The following is a 20,333-nucleotide window of genomic DNA, read 5'->3' as shown; positions in this document are numbered from 1 at the left end:
AATTTGGGAAAAGATCAATCATTTGAGGTGTTCATGTTAAATACAGGAACAACCTACAAAGGTACTCTGAAATTCTGGATTATATTGCTTTCTCTACAACTGAAACTAACAAACAGATGCTCTGAGTGCAAGTAAATAAAAACAAAACTGCCCTTGATGAAACAAATGACTTAGTTGGTCCAAAAGAACTAAAAAGAAAATGAGTAAGAATGAAAAAAAGTTTGCAGTTTATGGGTGAAAATATTAAACCCCTATTAAAGTCAAGATAATGTAACATCTTCAATACAAAGTCACTGCAATCTATTGCTAATAATCTCTACTTAGATGTCTCCTTTCACTGTCTTCTAACCAATCCCTCATAAAACTCATATCAATACATGTCTACTTCATCCTTATACTCACCTAGGACAAAAATTCTGGTGTCTCTAAGTCTCCTGTTGAGCCTATTCTTAATTCATCCAGAAATCAACCACTCCACCAGTTCCACTTTGGTCCAAATTATAATCATTTCTGCCCTGAATTATGGCAAGAGTCCCTGAGCTAATATCCCTGCTTCCACTGCTGTCCAATCCTCCCTCTTGCCCAAACAGTCTTTTCTCCACTCCAGCCACCAGGGTGACCCTTTTAAAAGTCTGATTATATCTCTTCTGTATTCAAAAGAATGACTCCCCTTCTCACTCAGAGTGTTAGACAAAATCCGTACAAAGGCCTGCAAGGCCTCACCCAACCTCATTTCCCATTCCCACTTACCTGACTTCATTTTTACTACTCTTACTTTGCTCTCTCCACCACAGCCAAATCAGCCTTTGAGCTGTCCTCAAACATGCCCAGTACACTCCTGGCTCAAAGCTTTTGCAAATGCCTTTCCCTCTGGTTTAACGCTCTTCCCCCAGAAAGGGGTATGGAGTACCTACTCACTTCCTTCTGGTCTTGGGCTCAAATGCCATGCTCTCCAGGAAGTCTTCCCTGGCTCCCTCTAGTTAAAATTGCAACTCTCTCCCCTTATCCTCCCTCTTTCATGCTTTTTTCCTCTATAGTCCTTAACACGAAATGACATAGCAATATTTTATTATCTTAGACCCCCCATTAGAAAGTAAGCTCCATGAAGGAAGGGATATTTATCTGTTCAGAAAACTGTTTGGCACACAGTATATGCTTAATAAATATTTACTAAATTTATGTATCATTTTATAATTTACAAACTGCTTTCATGTAAGTTAAATTATATAATAACTCATTTTCTCCTAATTCCTCCTCCTCTCCAAATTCTCCAATCTTTAGGCAGTAGCAATATGGAGGATAGCAAAGAGCTATTAGAAAAAAAGTTGCTGACTACTTATAAAGCTCTTTAAGAGAGATACCCCATATTAATAAGTACATCTATAAAATGAAAGCTCAGAGTCAACATCTTTATTAGCATAAGGTTTCTGGGTGTGGAAGTTTAAAGTAGCAGCAGACCAGCCAAGAATCATCAGGAAGAAAAGCCCAATTCAGTTTGTCCTATCAATCTGTTAAACAAACCCTAGGAAAAATGTCAGTTGAATTCAGGGTTCAAGCAAACATTGGTCCGTATTCAATACCAACCTATGCAACACAAGACGCACCTCTCTTAAAATTTTCTATCTGTTTAAAACAAACCTCATCAACTACCAAGGGCTGTCACTGGGTGTGTATGGTCTATTGAGCATATAGCGAATGTTTTGTTTTGTTTAGCCCGATAAGAATGAAGGCTAGGGAGCGGTTCTTAAAGCCTCTGACCCTATCCCCTGCACTACTAAACAACCCGTTGACCTCCACCCTGTGGGGTCCGGGGGTCTCCCTGGGTTATTTCTCAAACAATTTAATCCTACCATAGGCGAAGGGGTATCTCAGCCGAGGCTCTAGTGATGCCCCGGGACAGATGGCAGATGTCTCAGAGGATCCTCTGGAGTCTCTCGCCCCGGCAAAGGGTGTCTGTCACAGGTACGAGAAAAGCAGCGGACCAAGGCACACGGGGGAGAAGACAGATGCGTGAGCACCGCGGGACAGGAGCCCAAGCAGCGACTGCAAGGGTGGTGGCGCGGAAACTGTCAACTCCCATCGTCGACCTGCCAGCCTGGGCCCGGTCGGGGTGGAGGTAGTGCCACCGCACAGGGCCATAAATACAAACAAGCTCGCAGCAAATCGCCGCCAGCCTACTCGACCTCCGCTCTCCCCGCCCCCCCGCGCGCCGGGAAATAAAGTTGGGGGCGGGTGGTCGCCGCGAGGGTCCAGAGGGGCAGGGAGGAGCTCCCGCCAGCCGCTCAGCTGCTGTCAAAGGCTGCCCGCGCGCGGCAGGGAGACATCTCGGAGACCCGGAGAGGACGCCCGCGGACGGGCTTGGGGCCGAGTCCCCCGTGCCCTCAGCCCGGTGGCTGCGACCCCCAGCACAGGCTGACGGCCGCCACCCCCAAACCGCCTTCTCTGCAGGCCATGGATGGTGTCCGGGACCCCAAGCCCTCGGCCAGCGTCATCCGCGCCCAGCGGCCGCCTTTACCTACTGTGTGGCTGCCGCCGCGCGCTTCCACTCACCAAGAGAATCCCCAGTCGTCGTCGCTGTCGCTGCCGCTGCCGCCGCCGCCGCAAACTCCCAACCCCCGCCCCCTCAGGTAACCCAGGAAACCGGGAACACCACCCCCTCCCTTTCCCCGTCCGGACCCAGACCCTTTCGCCTGCGCGTGCGCGCTTGCCCCGCCTCGCGCGCCCCGAGCCCCGCCCCTCGCTGGTAGGGTAGCGTCGGCGTCGCAGGCGTGACGCGTGGAACTGCCGAGCCAATGGGGAACGGAGGGGCCGGGCCGAGCCTCAGGGCTGGGGGCCTCGGGGTTTCTCCCAGCGCAGGGGAGGATTGCTTTGGGTCCTCGCCCTGTCTGTGCCAGGCGAGGCTAGCTATGTCAGACCCAGAGGAAAGCGACGGTCGTTTGAAAAGCATCAAGCACTTGCGCAGCGTCCGCTTCCTCCATTCAACATAGACGCTCGTCCTGTCCTCCTTGTGTGGGTCCAGAGGATGTGGGTACAAGAATATGGGAAGGGGTTGGAAGAGGGAGGAAAGGTTACCCACGAGGAAACCTACTCACCCTTCCTCTGGGGCCTGGAAAAAGCCATTTTGCAAAGGTAATGGTACGCTTCTTTCAGAAACGAAGCCGCTGTAGAAGTAATTCAGCGCAAATGCGTGTTTTTCAATTTAGCTCCCTTCAAACACCTTTGTTACAGTGCGCACTGTCAACATTATATACCTTAAAATAGCAGTGCCTCCTGCAGTGCCTAGGTGGGAGCCGTAGGTTTAATACAAGGATGTTTTGGCTGCATCACTGAATGCCTGGCCCAGCACATGGCTGATAGGCTGCTGCCGCCAGCAGTTTGGCATTTAAGAGGAAACCCCTGGTCACCACCCAGTCTCCGTGACAGTCCATGTGCGGCATGTCAGAGGTACCGGGGAAGATCTTGAACGGCGTTCAAGTCCTACCTATTAATGCAAACTGTAAGCAGATGGCCTACAAATTGACAGGAATTGGCGTTAGAATCAACAACTTCTGTCTTTTTTGCACAGGAATCAAGAAATAGAAATAATTCAGGATGTTATGTCTTAAGGCTGTATACCAAATGCAATTCTCATCTGACCCAATGAAAACCAAAGTAAATAGTTGACCAGTGATGTGATTTGAAGCAGCTCTTGGGGAAGATTCTGCACTTCAAAATACTCCCGGCTGACGCCTGAAGTTCAGCCATTAGCAACTTGGGGCAGAGGTTGCCCACTTCCTCTGGCAATCTGTTAGAATGCAAATACTCCAAGGATGCACAACAACCCAAGTCACTAACAAATTAGTGAAAGCGATGTCTTAGGAAAATCACTACTCATTTAAAAAATATATAATGAGCACCTACTATGTGCTAAGTACCCTGCTAGGTGCTGGAGGTACTTTGGTGAATTGCCCCGAACTAAAAGAGGAAGAGGAAGCCAAACTTGACCCGTTTCACAGTTTTACCTAAGAGTGAACCTACTCCTATTTTCACATAAACTTTTACCCACTAACTTAAAAACATCTTTTTTTTTTTTTGGACAAAGAAGTCATAGAAATGATAAGTAACAATCCAGTTTCTGTTTCTCTTGAATGCAAGATAATTGATGATCATGATTTTGTTAAAGCCAACCAGAATGAAACAGACTTTGTATTACAACGGTACACAATTAGCCCTCAAAGTATTATTTGTAAAAGGCACAAAGTAATGTCATTTCTAACTATTCTTTTCTCTGTATATCTATATAACCAAGCTACCTCAGTATTAACTTTGTTCAAAAGTATCTTAGAACATAGATATTAAGTATACATAATTAGATAAAACTTAGTTCAAAAGATTTCAAATGAACACAAGAAATGTGTAACTATGTACATTCAAAAGAAGAAAGAAAAAAGAAAAAATGAACAGATATATAGAAGGAAGCCTTACTTATATATGTATCACACTTTGGAAAACTTTGTAAGTGGGATGTTCTCCAGCTAATTTGACTCTAAAATTAGATTCTAAAATCAAGATTTTAAAAGATGCAGTTAATGTACAGTTGGCCCTTGAACAACACAGGGGTTAGGGGTGCTGACCCCTGCTCAAAAAACCTTCGACTTCTCCAAAACTCAACTATTAATAGCCTACTGTTGACTGAAAGCCTTACCAATAACATAAACAGTTAATTAACATGTATTTTGTATACTGTATTCTTCAAGCAAGCTAGAGAAAAGAAAATATTAGAAAATCATAAGGAAAAAACATTTATACTAATATATTGTACTTATTAAAAAAATCCATGTATAAGTGGACCTATGCTGTTCAAACCCATGTTGTTCAAGGGGCAAATGTAAATGTGCATTTCTTATTAATTATTCACCAAAATGCCTTACAATAATAATTTCATGACTACATGGATATATAAATCAGAACATGTCACACCTCCACTCAAAACCCTGCAATGGGGGCACCCGGGTGGCTCAGTGGGTTAAGTGTCTGCCTTTGGCTCAGGTCATGATCCCAGTTTCCGGGATCAAGACCCACATTGGGCTCCCTGCTCAGTGGGGAGTCTGCTTCTCCCTTTGCCCCTCACTCCCCTTGTGCACTCCCTCTCTGTCTCAAATAAATAAATAATCTTACAACAAAAAACAAAAACCCTGTAATGGTTCTCCCATTTAACCCAGGTAAATACCAAATTCCTTATAAGGGCCTATAGAGCTCCACACCACCCAGATCCCCACAACCTCATCTCTTCCTATTCTCCCATCCCTGCAGACCTACTGTTTACCAAAAATCCGAGAGACCTTCCTGCCTTCAGGCCTCTGCACTGGCTGTTCCTTCAATCTGAAATGTCTTTTCTCCAGATAGCCACATGTATAACTCTCTAACCTCCTATATCTTTGCCCAGATTTCACCTTCTCCATAAAGTCTATCTCAACATTGTCCTTAACCTTGATAAGAGGAGACCCTGCCCTGGGCCCCACACTTGAGCGTCCCTCATATCACAAATGCCATAGGTTATGGATGGAATTTTTCCTGACCCCTCTTCCCCAAATGCATATGTTAAAGTCAAAAGCCATAATGGGACTCTGTTTGGAAATAGAGCCTTTAAAGAGGTAATGTTAAATAAGGTCGCAAAGGGTGGGGCCCTCATCCAATAGGACTAGTGTCCTTATCAGAAGGCAAGAGACACCAGAGCTTTCCACACATGTACAGGGGAAAGGCCACATGAGGACACAGCGAGAAGGCAGCTATCTGCAAACCTCATCAGATATCAGGAAGAGAGATCTCACCAGATATCAGCCCTGCTGGCACTTTGATCCTGGACTTCCAGCCTCCAGACTATGAGAGAATATATCTCTGTTGTTTTAAGTCACCCAGTCTGTAGGATTTTGTTAAGGCAACGCTGGAAGACTAATACACCCCCCAAAATAATTTTAATAAGGACGTACTACATAACTTACACATCTATTATGTTCATCTTTATTATCTCCCACATATAGAGTTCATGAAGGCGGCAACCTTTGTTCTGTTTATGATGTATCCCAAGTGCCAGAACAGTACCTGGCACATAGCAAGCATTCAGCAAAGGTTCATAGAATGAACAGTTTAATTGAGACAAGTTGATTTCAAGTCAAATAAATATCCAAATAGTTCATCATAATTTTAAATGAAGTTTGAAACTTCAATGCCCGCTGCCCTGCACTGGAGTAAAAATGGATATTCAAAGAAGTGGTAGAGAGGATGCAGGGCTTCCATTTTTGTAATAGGAACATGGTCGAAATTATACAGATTTCCACATTTGACTATAGACGGGGCAATTGCTATATTAAAAAATTACGGTGGTGCCTAGGTGGCTCAGTCTGTTGAGCGTCCAACTCTTGGTTTTGGCTCAGGTCGTGATCTCAGGGTTGTTGGATGGAGCCCCATGTGGGGAATCAGCACTCAGCGGGGAGTCTGCTTCTCTCCCCCTCCTCTTATGCACTTGCTCTCTCTCTCAAAGAAAGAAAGAAAGAAAGAAAATCTTTTTAAAAATGATATATATACAAATTTAGTTTTGGAGTGCTTTATGTTATTAGGATGTATATGACTCTTTTAAAATGTGCTTTTTACTAGGCACCTTAAAACCTATGGAAGAAGTCAGTTCTTAATGTCTCCATTAAGCTGTTTAACAACATTTGCTCCTTCTTTTTGCAAAACTTATCAGGTTAGGTTTTAATACGATTTTTAATGTAATTTTCTCTACTAAATCACTGATAACTTTTTAAATTCCCCAAAGTATGTATATTTTACTTTAAAAACTCTTCTGTTGTTACAAGATGTGTAAACATCAAAAACACTTTATGAGGTGCTTTTTACAGCCAGTTAAAAGTGTTAAAACAACCCAAATCTCTCTTCTTTGTTGTGGAAACTTCAGGCTGAGTGTGTCTTAGTGTCCTACTTTCGTGTGTAGGAAAGACTGCGCTTGTGGGCAGCAGTGTCATTAATTCTCAAAGAAGTTTTTTTTGTCTTTTTAAATTCTGAATTGTCTTTCTGCTTAGAATGGAAAATACTTGCTGTCGTAATAAATGCAAATGTTAAGACAGATATACAATATAGAAAATGAAACTCTTCTGTGATCTCATCCCAGAAAGTCACTAGTAAGTGATGTACATGTCCACGGACACACACACACACACACAGAGCTATAAAGTTGTCACCATCATTGAAAAAGGAGGAATTTGACTCAATTATTGAGTGTAATTCTTACCCAAGTGATTTACTTGCCATTTCTTATTTTAATAGTTGATATTTGTCTGTCTTAATTCCCAATATGTTCCTGTGCTCAACAAGTTTATGATGAACTTTGAGTTGTAACCTTCATGAGCTGTTTATTTTGCGAGATCAAACTAAGTCCATCCTACACAATAGACAGGCTAACAAGTGGGAAGAAATTAAGAAATGTTATAAGAAATGCATGATTGGTATCCGTTGCCAAGAGCCTGGGGGATCATAGCAGATTAAAAAAATCTTAAGAACCCTTTAAAGCTCACAGCATCTCATTTGGAAGAGCACAACATATCTGCAAGTTCACAGAGCAGAATATCACTTGACAGTTCAAAGCAATGATTGGAAAGGGCTGGTCAGATTCAAGGTAGGAACAGATGAAGGTATATATGTGTTTCACTGCTCACTCAAAAAAACCTGCTACATGAAAAGATTCTTAATATGTACACTTTCTCTGTAATTTCAAATACACCACGATTTTGGAATGCTTCAAAAAAAATGTCTCTAACTCTACCTAATACCAGACATAGAATCCACCAGTAATGTTGTTGGATGGATCCATTATTTCAGGCCTTGATTCAACTACAGGGTATTTTCCATGTACTTGCAGTGTCCGAGGCTTTGGGATACAAAGGTAGAGGAAAGACCTGGGACCACCGGGGACCCCAGACAGGAAGACACGCAGTGACAGTGGAGGGTGATGAGGGTGAGGATTGCGTCATGCACAGGGATTCCTAGGGCACGGTGGCGGGACATCCAAACCCACGTCTGGGATCAGAAAAGCCTTCTTGGACAAGCTGACTCTAGACTTGAGACTTAAAGACTCAGCAGGCTTCAGGCAGGTCATTATTTTGTATATACACCTTTAGTGCCCCAGTCTAGATGAACCATATTTTAAAAATGATAGGAGTATCGTGAGTCTTTCACAAAGTTAAGTTTATTCAATTCAGAAATTCCCCTTCTGAAACTATGGCCATCCTATTTCTTCAGAATTTAAATAACCTTCCTTCAGGATATGACAACAGCCATGCTACGTTCAATGTCCTATCTTGACAAAGCGATTGGCAATAAAAGGTTGGCAAGCTGATTTGTCCCTGAAAGGGTTTGTTGCTCTGTTCTTTTTGTCGATGTGGTGGCTGTTATTATTACTGTTGTTGTTGTTGTAGCTGTTTATAAAATCCACGTGTCCAGAAGCCACTGACAGCAAGGCCAGGACAGGCCTGGCAGGGTGTTCCGGGGCCATGCTCTTCCTCGGACCAGCAGCATCACCTGGGAACTTGTGAGAAATCCAGAATCTCAGTCCACAACCTCAGACTTACTGAGTCATACTTGGCATTTCAACAAGATCCTCAGATGATATACATGCACATTGAAGTTTAAAAAGCACCGCTCCAGGGGAGGGAACAGAACGTGTACAAACTGACGAGGGAGAGAACGGTGGCGGGAAGACCCTTCCCAAAGTTGAAAGAGTAAAAGCCACATTTCAAGGAGGGTGAGGGTGATGTTGGCAGGGAAGGCAGGAGGGTGGGCAATGATTAATATTTTCCCTCTGCACCAACTGTACCCAGATAGATAACTGCTCCATATTTCATCCTGGGCATCTTATTTTTTATTTTTACTTTTTTTAGAGGGGGAGGGAGAGAGGGAGTCAGAGAATCTTAAAAAGGCTCCACGCCCAGCTCAGGGGCTCGATCTCACTACCCCAAGATCATGACCTGAGCCGAAATCGAGTCGGATGCTTAACTGACTGAGCCGGCTACACAGGTGCCCCCATCCTGGTCATTTTAATCTTTTTTTTTTTAAGATTTTATTTATTTATTTGACAGAGAGACAGCCATCAAGAGACGGAACACAAGCAGGGGGAGTGGGAGAGGAAGAAGCAGGCTCCCAGCGGAGGAGCCTGATGTGCGGCTCGATCCCAGGACTCCGGGATCACGCCCTGAGCCGAAGGCAGACGCTCAATGACTGAGCCACCCAGGAGCCCCTGGTCATTTTAATCTAAGCCACGTTCCATATTGTTTCCATTGCTCAATCACTTGTTGCAGAACCTCAAAACATAGGTTAAACTCTTGGAGGGCAAATAAATATCTTGGGGCTATTGGGTGGCAGTTAGTGGGATGCATCATAACCATAATAATAGGTCATGCTCACTCTCCAGAATGGCTGGTGAAGAGTCTGTTTTAATGAGGACCAGACACCAGAGGATAAAAGTTTACCTAAGCCAGGGCGCTGCTATATCATGTGGACAGAAGGAGCCCTGTCCCACCTAACAGCTTTGCTATCTCAGGTAGGCTTCATCCTATGCTGCCATAAGACTACGCTGAAGGTACAAGAGGCACTTAGTAATTACAAGTTAAGATTTAAATTAAAGTACGCATTTTCTCTCTTTTATCTGCCAAAAGAGAAAATACATCCCAAGTAAGTGTGACAGACAAGCCGGAACACAGTTTCAGATAGTCTTCCTTAATTTCCCTGCCTCCTAATAGCTATCCTCATTCTTGTTGTTAGTCTTCTCAAATACACTTTGAGTTTATTGTGTGGTGAGGACTCTATTTTATCTTTTTGTGTTCGTTTTAAGCAGATAGAGGCTGCTCAATAAATTTTTCGGGTAAATGAGGCAGATAATGATACAGAGGAATACAAGTGGCTGGAAGAATTTTCCACGACCGATGGTCAGTCATGGTCAATGGTTGTTAGTGGATGTGTGTCTTTTATACTTTAGGAGATTTTATTTAAATCCTGATTTTCGTGCCTGGAATATCAGAATATTTTCTATCTGGGTGCATTCTGACGTGGCATCCTATTTGTTGGTAAAGCACTGTTTTATGCAAAGAGAAATCAAACTTATAAAAATTACATAATCATTTCCCCCAATTCACCATGTAAACTAATCTGAGAGGTTTAGACATGTCATATATTTGGGATCAGACCTGCGTATTAATGCAGTGGGGACTCCCCTTGAGCCTAAGCTATGTTTACCTACGGAATTCAGATAGTGGGAGTCGTAGGGGTCCCAGTGGGACCCCCCAGGAATAGATCTGCGTGAGTGAGGGAAGAGTCTTCTGGGGAATTGGGCACACAGGTTTCTCTAATAACAAAACTTGGGTTGCAGAGGGAAGGGATGATTGTACGTACGGCACAGTGTCTCGTATCCAAATTTGTTCTCACCAGCATCCTGGATCTAGCTCTAAGTCCTGAGATTTGAAGATATTTGAAAGGCATCTGAGACTAAAAATGGCAAAGCCTGTTTGTGTAGAGTCCCTGGTCCCAGGGAGCACTACATTAGAATCCATGCAACCAAGTAGTCATATCAGACAGCAGAGAGTGGCCCCCATNCTGAAGTCTTAGATCGTAGCACAAACCCTTCTCTCTGACCAGCTTGTGCTGGCATCAGGGCAATAAGGAAACATAGGGCTCCACAAGAACCTAGAAGTCATTTTAGAAACCCTTGACATGGGGCCAACTTTTCTGTTTTTAATGCAGCTGTCCCGTGAACAAAGTTCTGAGAAAACTGCATTACTTAGCAGAATAGATGCAGCCCGGATGTGCCATCTTATTGAAAATCAAATATAGACTCTGTTTGGAAGTATACCGTCTGACACAGAGAAGTGGTCTGAAACACACAGTGATATTGGGGAAAAACTGCAGACATTATGTTGGAAAATCAATCACTGAAATAGGAAACAAAGACTGCATGTTTCTAGATTCTAGGACTCTAACTGAGAAACTAGTTTATCAGATACAACATATTAAAGCATCATTGTGAACTGCAAAGGACCTTAAATAAGTATCTAAAAATATCTGGGACCAATTAATAATGTAATCTTCTGGATTTTTATCCATAAATTAAAAAATATATACCATCTTGTCACTTCCCACATGTTAGTGTAGAATAGTTGAATCAGCAAAACCCCAAGGCAACATCCCAGGAGCAGGGAAGCTCAGCCTTCAGCGAAATAAGAAGTCCCGGCTGGTAGATGGTCTCGCCAAAATGTATTGCCTCCCTGGGCAAGGGGGAAGTGACTCTGTGGCATGCGACTCTACCCCTATGGGTGGACTTTGTGGCCAGTGTGTGAGCTGCCACTTGACTCCGAGTCTCCCAAATTCTGCGATTTCTGAAAGATACTCCCCTTTCCATCATCCCCTCCTTCCCCCCAACATCAGACACACTCTCCTAAAGAATCAGACACCAGCAACCAGAAATAAAAAGAATGATTATAGCCCCGCTTCTGTGATCACTGTTCATACAGCACAAGTGTCTTCTCCAGACGTTAAAAGCATCCACCAAGAATGTGAGGTCACCAAATCAGAATAATAGATGACCAGGAAATGTCATGTAAAGCACCATCTTCGGGTCACCCACCCTCAGGATAACCTCCCCTGATTTGTTTCCTGCTCAGCCTGTAGTGTCATTTTTGGAACTCCGCTGCTGACTGATAATTAGGTCGACTACACAGCACGAGTTTCCTGCTGGGATATAGACAACATGTATTTACTGACAGGTGTACCTCCGCTCATGGTTGGAAACCTGGCTTCGAACCCTGCACTTGTGATCTGCTATGCCCAACTTGGGCAATCTAGTGACGTGGGTTCTTCACACATTGAAGCAGCTACCAGGTGAACAGCTAGCCCTCCCACCATGGCTGATTCTCAACGAAGAGAAATGGAATTTGGACATTCACCGGTGGGGAGGATGCACTGGTGGGTACGTGGGGGTTTCCTGAAATCTGGTAGATTCAAGTCAGATATATAAGAGATGTCTTCGAAAATAAGCTGAATCCATGGCCATTGCGGACTGGGTTAGCCAAGGAGGTGGGAAACAGTTGAGCGCCAACAATATTCACCTCAAGTGCCCCTGAAAGGGACCCTCTCTGGCTGCCTAACCAGATGCTTGAGAATTAGCGTGACAGACAACATTCAAAGGGAAAGAGAACAGGGAAAGAACGTTTGCCTCCAAATGTCTTAACACCATGCGTTGCCTGCATCTTTTCCCCTCTAATTCAAAATGTGGACCTTATTTCACACTAAATTCCTTTCTATTTTCCAGGCCTTTTCTGAACTCTCTAGCATAGAGAAATACAGATGCATGAACTGAAAACTCTGAAAAGGCGTCTTCACTGTCAGAAGAAGGGCTGTCTCATCCNCCCCCCCCCCCCCCCCCGCCTTTGATTTAACTGCTGTTCCAGGTGCAGCACTGGGCCTTCTGCCTTGTACACACAAGTGATTGATTCTATCACCCGAATCCCAGAATTGTTCCAAACGGGTATCTTTTTCCTGACGGCTTCTTCAATTGCAGGGAGTGAAGAGGGAGGAAAGGAGGAAGGGAGAATTCATCCCACTCAATGTTAACTTATCAGCCTACGTGGAAAAAAAAAAATTCAGGAGTCTTGCCTTATACTCCCTTGCCTTCTGGAGCAGTCCAGAAAACATGCAAGAGAGAAATGTCATTTATAAGACCTGAAAGTAACTCTGTTGGTCAGTTCTTTGAAGGCAAGGAAGCTCTGTGAATTTATGATGCAGTAAAAGTGTCATAATTTGGCACCAACATCGTTAACAGTGACTATAAAGACATCTACGGCACACTGGTACTGTAGGCCAGAAATAACCATGTGGAGTAGGCTAGAATATTCTACCTGCAGGTTTTCATAAAAACTCATGCCAATACTGCCCAGATGGAATGCACACATAAAGCATAGGACTTACCATCTATTTTTACCAAGAGTATTTTTAAGGAATTTTTTATCATCTTGGCTCAGGGCTTTCTTTCTCTGTGCCTATTCCTTATTTACAAAAACCACTCTCCTCAACTGTCATATTTTAAAATCCTGCCAGCTACTTTCTTTTCAGATATTCCTCTAATGTCCCTGGAATTCTGCCTTTTACTCAAAGATTTTTTTTTTTCATCTGAATAGGAATGATCAAGTACTGCTCTACTCCACCCTTTAAAGAATCCCATTTAGCTTCCTTTGAGAGATGATTATGCATCCTATTGACCTGCTAAAAATGCCCCAATGTTCCCTGGAGTGCCAGTCACGATGATAATTTGGATAATCTCTGTTTGTGTGTTTATTTTGAGCATTCGGATTGCTCTTTTCTCATGACTGTACAGGAACATTTGTTATTTTACTGATGGTAGAATCAGAGCCTAGAGAACCAGTCACTCGCTGAAGGGGAGGGGTAGGGCTGGAATTCGGGATTCTTGGCTCTACACGCCCAAGCAGGTCCTAACCAAGTAGTAACTGCAAAACTTACTAACTAGATTTCTTGAAAGGATTTTCTTAGAAGCATCTTGCCAGAGTCTAATTTTAGAGTTCAAGTGTTATTAGCACTTACACATTTCAAGGGGTTTGCAACTTCCCTATGTGGGAAACATACTTCACTGCAGGGCAGGGTCAAATATTCTTTGCAGTGTCTTTGCTGTGCTTTAAATTTCTAGCATTTCTCCAAGGGAATTTATATATGGCTACATTCCCATACTGAAAGTGAACAGTTACCATGCACAATTACCTGTGAGGGAAAAATATAGGAGTTAGGATGATCATACGACCCAGCAATTCTACTTCTAGGTAGAATTGACCCCAAGAACTGAAAGCAGGGACTTGAGTAGATGTTTGTAACACTGATGTTCATAGCAGCAGTATTCACAATAATTAATAGGTGGAGCCACCCAAGTATCCGTAAATGAATGAATGGGTAAACAAAACGTAGTAGGTCCATACAATGGCATATCTTTCAGTCTTAAAAAGGAAGTTCTGCCACAGGCTACCGCAGGGATGAACCTCGAGGACATCATGCTAAGTGAAACAAGCCAGTCACAAAGGGAACTATATTGTACGATTCCACTTATAGGAGGCACCTAGTTTATTCAAATTCCTGGAGATAGAAAGCAGAATTCTGCTTGCCAGGAGCTAGGGGGAATGGAGAGTTCGTGTTTCATGAGGGCAGTTTTAGTTGCGGATGACAAAAAAGTTCAGAGATGGATCGTGGTAATGGTTGCCCAACAATGTGAATGTACTTAATGCCACAGAACTGTATCCTTAAAACAGTAAAAATGGTAAAGATTTGTGTTATATATAGTTATCTCTCTCTCTCTCTCTCTCTCTCACACACACACACACACACACACACACACACACGGAGACAGAACGATTAACCTTGATCTGGAAGAAGAGGGATGGAGAAGTCTTCTCAGAGGATATGGCTGTGTCCTGAAAGATGAGGAGAGGTGTGTGGGTAGGACAGAAGAAAAAGGCATTCTGGGCTGAGGAATAACGTCAGGAAGTAGTAAGGCAATTTCAAGGTCATATTCCAGGAGCAGCAAACAGTGCAGGCGCCTGGGTACTGGCAGGTAAGTTACAGCAGCTGAAGCCACAATGGCGGGGTGTGGGGGCGGATCCTGAATGCTCCTGCGTGCCCTGCAAGATGTCTGGGCTTTATTTTGCAGCCAATGGGAAGCCACTGGAAACCTTGAAGCTTGGAGACATGACCAAGCTTGCATTTTAGAAGTTTCACAATTGTGTGAGGAATGGATTGGAGGGGAAAGAGATTAGAAGCAGGGACTCCAGCGGTTAGACCATTGCAATAGCTCAAGGGAAAGATCATGAGAGCCCAGCTGAGAGGATGTGGGAGGAGAGGGGCAGTTCAAGGGCATGTGGGAAACACTGAGAGATGGGGAGAAAGGAGGCTCGTGGAGGATAGCTCCCAGGCTTTAGGCTTGGCTTCATCCATACCCCCAGCCAGGCCGACCCACCCACAGACTCTCCAGGTCCCCTGGCTCAGAACAATTGCTCAAGACCCACACAACCATGATCCTAACTCGAGCTTGTTCTTGCCTCGCAATCTCTAAAATCCGGTCTTCCACACTATCCTCAGCCACCTCCCTATTGGATGGACATTCTGGCTCCTCTTAGCATTCCTTCGAATCTCATCCCGTCTTCCCCTTCCCCCACAACGCCAGCTGTGGGATTTCTTACTTGTCGCTTCATAATTCCCCACTCCAGTCCTTAGCTCTGTGCTCACTCCCCCTTCCTCGCAGACCAGTCTCTGGCCTTCATGATAGGGGGGCAGGGAGGGACTTGAAATCTCCTTGGCAGAGATAAGGAATATAATAGAGGCTGAAGTTAGACAGGGCTAGCAGTAAGGGGTGAGAGAGAGAGAATGAGTGCATTCGGGGTCTGCTGGGTTTGAGGCACCCGGGAGTGCATCTGCATCCATTTATTTTTTTATTTTTTTTTTTAAAGATTTTATTTATTTATTTGACAGAGATAGAGAGACAGCCAGCGAGAGAGGGAACACAAGCAGGGGGAGTGGGAGAGGAAGAAGCAGGCTCACAGCGGAGGAGCCTGATGTGGGGCTCGATCCCATAACGCTGAGATCGCGCCCTGAGCCGAAGGCAGACGCTTAACCTCTGTGCCACCCAGGCGCCCCTGCATCCATTTATTAAACTAGTCCTTGTAACGTGCCCCAGACACACCATGTCAGTTTCCTGGCATCCAAGATTCAGAGCTGCAGTCCCTCTAGTGAGGGTCTTAGGCTCAGCCCACTCCAGAGGATTATCTCCATTCTCCTCTTTCTGCACACTATCCGGGCACTCTCTGAGCAAGCTGCCTGTCAGAACCACCTCCTGAGAGCACAGGCGCTGCCAGGAACCCGTCTGCTAATCACCCTCCTCGGTGGTTCTAAAGTTCTCAGCCTGTCCCCGGCCTGCCCCCCAAAGCAGTGCACACTCTTAGCCAGCACTGGGAAGTCTCAGAAACGCGTTAACCTACCTGCATGGTGATTCCCTTCTTCGGGTGAGCAAGGACCTCTTCCCTTTGGTAGCCCCACTGCAGGCTAATTAGCAACAGTCCACTCGGTCAGCGGCAGGGAAACGGGTCTCCTCCATGCTGCAAAGCAAGCTTCGTCGCTTGTTTGCAGTTAACTTCTGGCTTCTGTTCAGCTGACTTAGGGAAGGATCATTCTCCTGGCATCATAAGAACATGCACAGTTGAGTCAAACAGCCTGGGAGATGGCAGAGGCAAACCCTGCGGCACTGTCTGATGTCACCAGAGGAAGATATGGGAGCAGATGGTGAAGGCAATAGCTCCATGTACCACAAGAACCTCAGAACCCAGCCCCCCCACAGAAGAACGGATAAGCTGCTGAAAGAGGCAATGCACCAAACACTCTGGCACTATAGCTACTCCCGTCCAAGCCAAATCGTCATTGGAAATGGCTTCTTGTCTGCCTGAGGCTGCTTTTGTATTTGGTGATGGAGCTAGGCGATCTCTGTGTTGCCAGGAAGGCGAGTGGCCCTCTCTGCCCCTGGCTCTTTGGCAGGTGGCCACACTCGGATCACATGGGGGAATCTGGCAAATCAAGTCCAATTCCCTTGCAGTGGAGCTGCAGCAAGATTTCCAGTTAGTGATTTCATGGTGGCTCCTATGAGTCAGAGCGCCCTGATTCTCCTGCAGAGGGGGAGGGCCTAAGTTTGTCCCCAAGAGGGTCATCATTACTCTTGGTTTGAGAATTCTGCAGTCTTTGGAGGCCAGAGAACGAAGCTCACCACAAGAACGAGAATCCTGAGCCTAGCCACTGCCGCCAGCCACCTGGTGGCAAACTTTCACCCAGCTGGTAGTGTGGATTTTCGCCCTTCCTTTGTGCTGACATCTGTCTCTCTCCTTTTTAAAGTTGCTGTTATTTCTTGTTTAAAATTTTGATGAAAAAATAAATCAGAAAGTGAAATAACATTTTGATTAAAAACTGCTGTCATCTTTTAAATCCCAGGCCTATTAGGGATTTCTGAATTTATACTTCTATTACCAAGCCCATGTGTGGGTACATATACAAATAGTTAATAGCTCCCCTTTATCCAGCATTTAAGCCAGGGCCTGGGCTAGCACTTTACAAGAATTGTTGTATTTAATCTTCACAACAATTCTGCCAGGGAGGTATTTTGTTCCCATTTTACAGATAAGGAACCTGAGACTTGCCCAATGTCACACTGCTTTTAAGTGGTGGTACCAGCACTTGAACCCAGCCCTGTTTCACTTCCAATATTGTGCTCTTAACTACAGACTAGACTGCTGTATGTGTGTGTGTGTGATACATATATGTATCCATAGACATCATAGTAGATGTGCAGTAAATATTTGTTGAGCCACTATTATGTACTTTATGTATTTGCTCAGAACTCTTAGGGTTGTTGCTGTACCTGGACATTGATGCAAATCATATTATTTTCCGGACACAAATGAGAGCTAAAGAAATTCATAATATAACATCATGGTGGAGCCTGGAACAATGGCTGTTAAAGTGGATACTTATAACAGGTATTACCATGTTAACTTACGGTTCTCAATTTCCACGCCTGGCTGAGCGCTGAAACACCCTGCAGGGTCTTTATAATTAGTTCCTAAACAAATAACTGTCAATGTATTCTGAGATGTTCTGTGCGGTGTGCGTGTTAGGTCCTTGATAATGAATGGTGACTGCGACTCCACCCCGAGATGTCTATTACCGTCGGGTCATGTGACTCCTCCAGCCACACTCAGTGACATGAGTGTAGATGACTGTATTTGCCATCCTTGTATCAGGTCTAGTATGACTCAGGGACACACACCCCACAGAGATGTAGGGGTCAAAGCGACCAAAAGAAAGTTCTTTATCTTTCCAACAGGAAAACTGTCTGAAAGCTATAGAAAGAAACTCTTTAGGAAAATTCTTCTTTACCCTGAAAAGTTTGTTGGCTTGTTTCACATTTGGCACACAAAAAAGGCCCGAAGTATTCTGATACATTAAAAACATTCCCAGGATCCCTGGGTGGCTCAGACAGTTAAGCATTTGCCTTTGGCTCAGGTCCGTGGGATGGAGGGTCCTGGGATGGAGTCTCTCATTGGGCTCCCTGCTTAGCGGGGAGCCTGCTTCTCCCTCTCCCTCTCCCCCTGTTCATTCTCTCTCTCTTTTTTTCAAAATAAGTAAATAAAATCTTAAAAAAAAAAAAAAGGCATCCCTCTCCACCTGTGACTTGCATTTATCATGATGTTCCCTGCCTCATTTAATCCTACCACAACTTGATGAACTGAATTAATGTTTTCTTCCTGAAAGCTTTCTGGAGGAAAATATATTCTGAAAATATATCTTGGCCCTGTATGAACTTAGAGACCTTTTTTAATGAATAGGGTGCAAATGATTCATTTGGAAGACAGAGTAACTTTACAGGTTGCTACCATTTAGTTAAACATTCTTCTGATGCACAGAGTGACATCAATGGCTTGAAAAAGTTGAGGCAACATCCAAAATGCCTGATTTACATTTTCAGTAGCAGTGATCCTCTCTTAGAGGTCCTGATTTTGTCAGATAAACAGGTCAGTTAAGTCAAAAACAGGAAGTTAGATTTACCCTAAGATGCTTCTAACTGGAAAAGTCTGTATGGTTCTATTATTCTACTACTAATATTACACTAAGTGGGACTCAGAGAGTATGAAAGAGTTAACTTCCTAAAGGTGTGGTATTAATTTCATTTATTTAGAATTTGTATCCTGCCTATTGTTTTTATTTTTTTTAGATTTTATTTGAGAGAGTGACAGGGAGAGCACAAGTGGGGGAAGCGGCAGAAGGAGAGAGAAAGAGAGAGAGAGGGAATCCTCAAGCAGACTCCCCACTGAGCACAGAGCCCATCAAGGGGCTCAACGCGGGGCTGGATCCCTGGACCCTGAGATCACGACCTGAGCCGAAGTCAGACGCTTAACTGACTGAGCCACACAGGTGTCCCTATCTTGTCATGGGATAAATCTGAAACATAAACATAATAAAATATAGGGTATTTTAAGATTAATACAATAGAGGCTCTGTAAATGGGTAATATAACCAGTTAATTGACACGAGCTGATTATTAGAGTTGGGCTCTGAGTTTGGCCCAGATTCCTGGTAACCAATACAAAAAGAGAAATAGGATGGATATAATAGGTCAGACCCCCCCCAAATATGTTTTCATCTTTTATCTGATAAAGATAAATGGTATTAAATTGGCATTAAATTAATTGGCATTAGATTCAAGGAGGAATAAGACATTTATCCCTAAAAAGTTAATGTATTCTTTTAAAAATATCAACAGGAAAACACAAAACTCGTTGAATAGTTACCTATTTATAGGTTATCTGCTATTATTATTAGAGACGAGACAGAATGGCATATTAAGACTACGTCACAAGTTGTCGGGAGGCGTGGAGTGTAGAGAAAGCCTCAAGTTATTATCCCTCACCAGCCTTCAACATATGTTCATGCCATTTGAAAGGGCTGAGAGACCATCTGGATGGAGAGACATAGGGATTACTGCCCTGCTGGGGTGGCGTGTCGCACACAACTTTACAGAGAGGACTAAACCACTCAATTAAACTCCTTTCTGAGGAATCCTGCTTCTTGATTCTCGGAACTACCATCCCTCATCCCCACCATCTCACCCACGAGAATCCTTTCTTGCTATAAAAATGGGGGACTCAGGGGCTCCTGGGTGGCTCAGCCAGCTGAACATTTGACTTTTGGTTTTGGACCAGGCCATGATCTCAGAGTGGTGGGATCGAGCCCCGAACTGGGCTCTGTGCTCAGTGTGGAGTCTGCTTGAGGTTCTCTCTCCCTCTTCCCCTCCTCCTCTGCAGGTGCACACACACACGCTCTCTCAAAAAAAAGGGGGGAGGGGTACTTGGCAGTTTCTCAAAAACTTAAACCATATGATCCAGCAATTCTATTTCTGGGTATATACCCTGAAGAATTGAAAGGGGGGACTCAAACAGTTATTCATATACCCATTTTCATATTAGCATTATTTACAATAATCAAAAGGCGGAAAAAGCCCAATTGGTTAAATAGAATGTGGTGTATCTACATGATGGAATATTCTTCAGCCTTAAAAAGAAAGAAAAATTCTGAGGAATCTTGAAGACATGATGCTAAGTGAACTAAGCCAGGCACAAAGGGACAAATACTAAATGATTCCACTTATATGAGGCACTAGAATAGACAAAGTCATACAGACAGAAAGTAGAATGGTGGTTTCTCGGAGTTAGGGTTGG

At 44.0% G+C, this 20,333-nt stretch overlaps 2 protein-coding genes across 12 annotated transcripts in view; one reads left to right on the top strand and one right to left on the bottom strand.

Moving 5' to 3' along the window:
* The window catches only part of LYST (lysosomal trafficking regulator), a 175,432-nt gene extending 172,746 nt beyond the window's left edge, over window positions 1-2,686 (bottom strand). For 4 of the 11 annotated variants that reach the window (XM_034662473.1, XM_034662468.1, XM_034662479.1 and 1 more), the window contains exon 1: window positions 2,551-2,685. The gene's annotated coding sequence lies outside the window, so the exon portion shown is untranslated. Of the gene's footprint in view, window positions 1-750; window positions 1,136-1,850; window positions 2,264-2,515 lie in introns of those variants that run through there. The other 7 variants (XM_034662476.1, XM_034662469.1, XM_034662470.1 and 4 more) reach the window with 7 other exon arrangements.
* Window positions 2,007-16,981, top strand: LOC117802800 (atherin-like). The gene is made up of 3 exons (XM_034663568.1): window positions 2,007-2,116; window positions 2,223-2,627; window positions 16,223-16,981. Exons 1-3 carry the CDS (start codon window positions 2,007-2,009, stop codon window positions 16,224-16,226), a joined length of 519 nt encoding a protein of 172 aa, XP_034519459.1. The 3' UTR covers window positions 16,227-16,981.
* The last annotated feature ends 3,352 nt before the right edge of the window (window positions 16,982-20,333 follow it).

The sequence above is a fragment of the Ailuropoda melanoleuca genome, chromosome 6 (assembly GCF_002007445.2).
Source record: "Ailuropoda melanoleuca isolate Jingjing chromosome 6, ASM200744v2, whole genome shotgun sequence".
In the NCBI taxonomy this organism is placed as follows: domain Eukaryota; kingdom Metazoa; phylum Chordata; class Mammalia; order Carnivora; family Ursidae; genus Ailuropoda; species Ailuropoda melanoleuca.
This window is presented reverse-complemented; position numbering and strand designations above follow the sequence as displayed.

What these genes read in the sequence shown, in the direction of transcription:
- LOC117802800 (XM_034663568.1), top strand. Translation starts at nt 2,007, where the DNA reads ATGCGTGAGCACCGCGGGACAGGAGCCCAAGCAGCGACTGCAAGGGTG. An exon ending in TGGGCCCGGTCGGGGTGGAG is followed by an intron (nt 2,117 to 2,222) that starts GTAGTGCCACCG and finishes CGGGAAATAAAG; the next exon opens with TTGGGGGCGGGTGGTCGCCG.